This window comes from Alligator sinensis, unplaced genomic scaffold, assembly GCF_000455745.1.
Source record: "Alligator sinensis unplaced genomic scaffold, ASM45574v1 scaffold1619_1, whole genome shotgun sequence".
NCBI lineage: Eukaryota > Metazoa > Chordata > Crocodylia > Alligatoridae > Alligator > Alligator sinensis.
The window spans coordinates 52,883-59,492 of record NW_005843332.1 but is presented as its reverse complement, the minus strand read 5'-3'; the positions used below and the strand labels follow the sequence as shown (position 1 = coordinate 59,492).

The window sequence follows — 6,610 nt, the reverse complement described above, 5'->3', positions numbered from 1 at the left end:
TATGGATGCTTCCGGGCATGGATGAGCCGGTGCTGGGTCAGGTGGGAGGAGCAGGTGAAGCTCTTCCCACACTGTGAGCACTGATAAGGTTTCTCCCCTGTGTGAATGCGTCGGTGCTGGGTCAGGTGGGAGGAGCAGGTGAAGCTCTTCCCACACTCTGAGCACTGATGTGGCTTCTCCCCTGTGTGGATGCGCCAGTGCAGGGTCAGGTGGGAGGAGCAGGTAAAGCTCTTCCCACACTCCGAACACAGATATGGCTTCTCCCCTGTATGGATGCGCTGGTGCCGGGCCAGGTTCGAGGAGGAGTTGAAGCTCTTCTCACACTCAGAGCACTGATACGGCTTCTCTCCTGTGTGGATGCGCCGGTGCTGGGCCAGGTCAGAGGAGAAGTTGAAGCTCTTCCCACACTCAGGGCACTGATGCGGCTTCTGCCCCGTGTGGATACGCTGGTGCCAGACCAGGTGGGAGGAGCGGGTAAAGCTCTTCCCACACTCTGAGCACCGATATGGCTTCTCCCCTGTGTGGATGCGCTGGTGCCGGGCCAGATCAGAGGAGAAGGTGAAGCTCTTCCCACAATCAAGGCACTGATGTGGCTTCTCCCCCATTTGGATGCACTGGTGCTGGACCAGGTCAGAGGAGCAGGTGAAGCTCTTCCCACATGCAGAGCACAAATGTGGCTTCTCCCCTGTGTGGATGCGCTGGTGCTGGGCCAGGATGGAGGAGCAATTGAAGCTCTTCCCACACTCTGAACACTGATAGGGCTTCTCCCCTGTGTGGATGATCTGGTGCTGGGCTAGGTCAGAGGAGAAGGCGAATCTCTTCCCACACTCAGGGCACTGATGTGGCTTCTCCCCTGTGTGGATGATCTGGTGCTGGGTCAGGTGGGAGGCGCAGGTGAAGCTCTTTCCACACTCAGGGCACTTATGTGGCTTTTCCCCTGTGTGGATGCGCTTGTGCCGAGCAAAGTTGGAGGAGCAGTTGAAGCTCTTCCCACACTCTGAACACTGATATGGCTTCTCCCCTGTGTGGATCCGCTGGTGCCGGGCCAGGTCAGAGGAGAAGGTGAAACTCTTACCACACTCAAGGCACTTATGTGGCTTCTCCCCAGCGTGGATCAGCCGGTACCGGGCAAGGTGGGAGCACTGAGTGAAGCTCTTCCCACACTCCAAGCATGGATGTCGCTTCTCCCCAGTGTGGAGTAACTGGTGCTGCGCCAGGTTGGAGGAGCGTGTGAAGCTCTTCCCACACTCCAAGCACCCGTATGGCTTCTGCTCCGTGCGGATGCACTGATGCTTGGCCAGGTCAAAGGAGAAGGTGAAGCTCTTCCCACACACAGAGCACTGATGTGGCTTCTCTCTTTCGAGGCACAGTTGCCAGGTCAGGCTGGAGAAGGTGAAGCTCTTCCCTCTGACTCCCTCCCCACTGCCTTGGCTTGGATGCAGTGTCTCTTTCCAGTGGCTCTTCTGCTCGCTCAGCTCCACACCTTCTTTTCTCTGCCCAGGACTGTTTGTGGGTTCTGCCCTATCTCCACTCTCACACCCAATAGGAGATGGTATCTGGTTCACAGATAGACACTCCTCCTGCTTTTCGGGCCTCCCCTGACTCTTGTGCCATTGGTCCTTCTCAGGTCCCAGGGAGTCCATCTCACCCAAACAGCATGGGAAATTCTTTGATGGATCCATGTTTGCAGGCCCTTCCTTGTCAGCATGCTCCTCAGCTCTTCTCAGCAGCCAGGCACCTTCTGAATGGAGAAGAGAAACTCCGGATTAGTCCCTACCCTGCTGATAAGGAGCAATTAGCAACATTGCTATTCCTTCTGCAGGAATGGGCTTCAGAGCAGGCCTACACTTTGGCACTTTTATGTCTTCAAGAAAACAAGGTCTTCCTGCCAAAACCCCAAGTGATGGGGGTGAGGGAGGGGCAGGCCCATGTCCCAGGCTTATGTTCCCTATTCAGGAAGATATGCTGCAGGGTAGGAGTAGGATTCAGAGTGACCTAGACAAACTGAAGGATGGGGCCAAAAGAAATCTCATGAGGTTCAACGAGGACAAAAGCAAAGTCCTGCACTTAGGATAGAACAACCCCATGCACTGGTACAGGCTGGGGGCTGACTGGCTGGGCAGCAGCTCTGCAGAAAAGGACCTAGGGGTTACAGCGGACAAAAAGCTGAATAGGAGCCAATAGTGTGCCCTTGTTGCCAAGAAAGCTAATGGCATTATCTGGGCTGCATTAGTAGGAGTGTGCAAGCAGGTCAAGGGAAATGATTATTCCCTTCTATTCAGCACTGGTGAGGCCACATCTGGAATGAGTCCAGTGGAGGGTGACAAAAAGGGTGAGGGGACTGGGTCAGATAACTCGAGAGGAGAGGCTGTGGGAACTTGATATATTAATTGCCTGAAGGGTAGCTTCAAAGATGACGGAGATGGACTGTTCTCAGTGGAGGCAGATGACAGAACAAAGAGCAAGTCTCAAGTTTCAGGAAGGAAAGTTGAGGTGAGACTGTTGCTCCTTGTTCTGTCATCTCCCTCCACGGAGAACAGTCCATCTCCATCCTCTTTGAAACCACCCTTCAGGCAGTTAAAGGCTGCTATTAAATCTCCTCTCAGTCTTCTCTTCTCTAAACTAAATATGCCCAGTTCCGTCCACCTCTCCTCTCCTCTGCTGACAGGTCCCAGATGGCCTCCATGTCACATGAAGCATGGAGGGCACCGCACTTCAGAAGGGATGTGGATGGCCTGGAGAGGGTTCAGAGGAGGGCCACTCATCTGGTTAAAGGCCTACAGAAAAAATCCTATGTGGACCGATTGGGAGACCTGAACCTCTTCAACCTCCACAAGAGGAGGCTGAGAGGTGATCTCATGGTCGCCTACAAACTCATCGGGGGGGACAACAAGAAATAGGGGATACAATGTTTACCCGTGCGCCTGTTGGGGTAACTAGAAACAATGGCCATAAACTGGAAGAGAGCAAATCTAGATTAGACATCAGGAAAAAATTCTTTACAGTGCGGGTTGCTAAAATATGGAATAGGCTTCCAAGGGAGGTGGTGCTGTCCCCTTCCTTGGAGGTGTTTAAAAGAAGATTGGACAAACACCTGGCTGGGGTCATCTGACCCCAGCACTCTTTCTTGCCCAGGGCAGGGGGGTTGGACCCTTCCAACCCTAACAACTATGAAACTATGGATCCATACCGGGACTAAAAGGCCTTGGCATGAACCTGAACCTGAACTGTGATGAGTCTCAGGCTTCAAAACTCTCAAGGCCCCAGAGAGGAAACAGGAAGGGGGTATTTCTGGTACAAACTATGGGGGATTCACTTCCCCCCACTACATGAAAGCTTCTGAATCCCACTAATGCCATTAAGCCATTTAATGCAGCCTGAGACCATAAAGAAACACTTCCTGGGTTCCACTTAAACCTGACCAGGAAAAGCCAGGAAGATCCTCAACATCTCTCATTCAACAGGAATGGCTACACAGAATCTCTGCATACCATGCAGATTTTCATGGGGGACTTACTAATCCCATCTTGCCTTGGAAGAGTATGCTAGAGAGGTATGGCTACTCTGGGTTGGGGAATGAACTCTTACACTGCTAAGTGAAGATGCAAATTTAAGATCACAGTATATCAGGAAAACCAGATGTGTGCTGAAAAATCAAGACAGCAAACCTGATTGCCCCATAGCAGTGTAATTGGGGGGAAAAAAGGGAACAGTTGCTTGTCTCCCTGAATTCCTGGGAGTGGGAACAACACCCACCTAGACAAATTAGAGCAGACTGTACTGTATTTGAGATCAGCACAAACGTAGCACAAATACTGGAATGGAAGCACAGGGCAGATCTGCAGTTTCCAAATCTCCCTGGCACTCCGGGCATGGAGCATTTCTGAAAGGGGAGTTGGGTGGAGGGGACAGCAACAACTCACCTGATGGCAGGAGGTCCTCTGACCTTGAGATCTCCCCACCGTCCTCATCATCCCAGACCCAGAGCTCCACCTGTCCTTGCTGGATGCGGTAGATTAAGTCAGGTGTGGGACCTCCATATCCTGTTTGGAACAGTGGTTAAAGATTGTTTGTGACTGGGTACAGGATGCAGAATAACCAACCAGGATTTGGGGAATGGATCCAGTGAACTCAAGGTTTTGATTAGGGCCTTGATGGACAAGGGAGGGCGCACATTTAGAATGAAAGAGAAGGCACTGAAGGGAGATACCTTCAATAGATGATTGGCCTTGTCACCCAGGTGTGGAGGGATGGTTTAAGAAACAAAGCACCAAATACCCCTGGCAAATAAAGGGCATTAAACTGACAGAATTACACTGGGACAGGTGTACAGATGCAGTGATCTGTTATGTAGTAGAGAGCAGAAAGATAAAGCTTTTACTGTTTTCAGGGTACCAAAATGAAGAGACATTGGACACACATAGGGACAGATAACATTTCTCATATCAGTGTAATTCCAGGCATAGGCATGGAAATTAGTTTATTCTCAGTGCATGTTTAAAGCAAGGACTCACGGCAATGAAAAGCATCCATGCCAGGTGGCTGACAATGAGACTTTTTTTTCTAGGAGAGAGGGTAATTCAGCATCACCAGGGAATAGGAAAGGATGATTTTTATAAAAAATTGTAATTGCAACTGGCAATCATCCCATCCAATGGGAGCAGCATCCCAGGAGGGGAGAGGAGTGCACAAACTGGGAAATACTGCAGGGTTGAAAACAAGGTTCCTGGGAGTCACGGATATGGACAAAAGAAGAGACATATTTTACAGCACGTGAAAGCCCACAATATAGAAATACTCTCCAAGGTCTTTGTTGAGCTACAGAAAGCATTTGACTACTCCCAAAGGAAAACGTCTGGGGGAAGTGGAGGGGAAAGAAAGCATCAGAAAAGCAGACTGACCTAGTAAAAGATAAGTACCTCACCCCTGCGCACAAGCCAGAACAAGCCCCTGTATTAGAGGTCTTCTGGAAATGAAAAGTGGTTTTCACTAGTCCCTGCACCTAACCCACTTCTTTTTATCACAGTAATGGGTGTCTGATCTGCAGAGGGATTTTAGAAGGAGAAGAAAACTTTGGAGAATGGTAGAGTGAGCTTGAGAGCACAGGTCTTAATGTAGCGGCAGGCAATTCTTTCGGCTGGAGAGCCGCTTGAGTTTTGGTGTGCTGTTGAGGGCTGCATGGGTAGCCATTCCCCTTGACAGTAGCTGCGGCCCCTGGTCATCATCTTGGGACCAAAGTCCCACCCTTAACCCCTAACCTTTGCCACTAAAAGTCCCTCCCCTTGCCCCCCAGAAATACTCCTTTTGAGAAAAAAAAATCATACACTAAAAGTTAGATGCCTCCAACAGAGCCTATACCTATACACACGTCCCCTGCCCCACACACAAATACACATGCGCGTGCATGGGCATGCATGGCCCCTCCACCACACGCCCAATATACAAGACTAAGTTGGGTTTTTTTTAGAGTTATGATGCAACCACCTCTACGTACAGCATGCAAAACACAGATGACAAAAATATTGTTTGTAATAAAATTAAAATATATTATAGTAGGTGTCTGACTTTTAGTGTATGGCTGGGTGTAATTTGAGGTTTCAAGATGGCAACCCCCTTCCCAAAAGGAGCATTTCCAGAGGGGGGAGGGGGATTTCTCGTGGCAAAGGTCAGGCGTTAGGGGGCACTACTTCTGGTCCCAAGACAGTGACCAGGGGGCTGGTCAACTGTCAAGGGCTGGGCTACTTATACAGCCCTCAAAACCTCCTTAAGTGGCCCGCCAGCTGAAACAACTGCCCACTCCTATATCAGAACATATTTTATTACAAAAATTATTTGTCATGAACTGTGTTTGCATAGTGTATATAAAAGTGATTGCATAGTAACTCAAAATAAAGTTTTACTCTAACATATTGTGTGGGGGTGTGTCCAGGTGTTTGTAGCAGGGTATGGCTGCTTGGGGAGCAATAGGATATGCTGGGTGTGTATATGTGGGGGGAGTGTGGGGACAGGGTGTGGGTAGGCGAGGTTTGTGGGATGTGAGGGAGGGTGGGGGGTATGGGGACCCCGCTCACACCCCCACCCCCATAGTGCTCAGCCCCCACTGCCAATAACAGCAGCAGACAGGGGTGCTCAGGGCACTCATGGCTGGAACAGGTGCTGGAGCTGGGCAGCATGCAGCTCTGGCCAGCGAGGAACATGGGGGTGTGAAGCACACCCTGAGCAGACTGCCTCTATCGCGGGGGTTCCCTGCGTGCGTGTACAACTCCCTGCTGTGCAGGTCTCGGGACCCCAAGAGGAAGCAGGGGCCAAGGCTCCCATCCACTTCTGCCAGAGTCCTGGGACCTGTGCAGCACAGGGGGAGGAAGGCAGCCAACTCCTTTGCAGGGCTTGCCCAGCACTGCGTGAGTGTGGAAGCTACACGTATGCACGTAACCTCACGCTAGGGGCAGGCCAGACAGGCTGCGCTCCTTGCCCGTGTGCAGTGTTGGCTAGAGTCGCCCACTGATGCCTGCTGCTGGAAGTGGGGGCTGCATGTCATCGGGGGGAGTGCGTGGGGGTCCCCACACCCCCCACCCTTCCTCACACGCTGCCCACCCAAGCTCCAGGCTTC

The 6,610-nt window shown here is 51.3% G+C and overlaps 1 protein-coding gene across 1 annotated transcript in view; it reads right to left on the bottom strand.

The window, feature by feature from the left end:
• LOC102381783 (zinc finger protein 850-like) overlaps nt 1-6,610 on the bottom strand; it is a 39,555-nt gene that overhangs the window by 26,107 nt on the left and 6,838 nt on the right. The window contains exons 6-7 of the mRNA XM_025194880.1: nt 3,924-4,043; nt 4-1,741 (exon numbers count right to left, since the gene is read on the bottom strand). Of these exons, the coding sequence (XP_025050665.1) occupies nt 4-1,741; nt 3,924-4,043 (1,858 nt within the window). The remainder of the gene's footprint in view (nt 1-3; nt 1,742-3,923; nt 4,044-6,610) is intronic.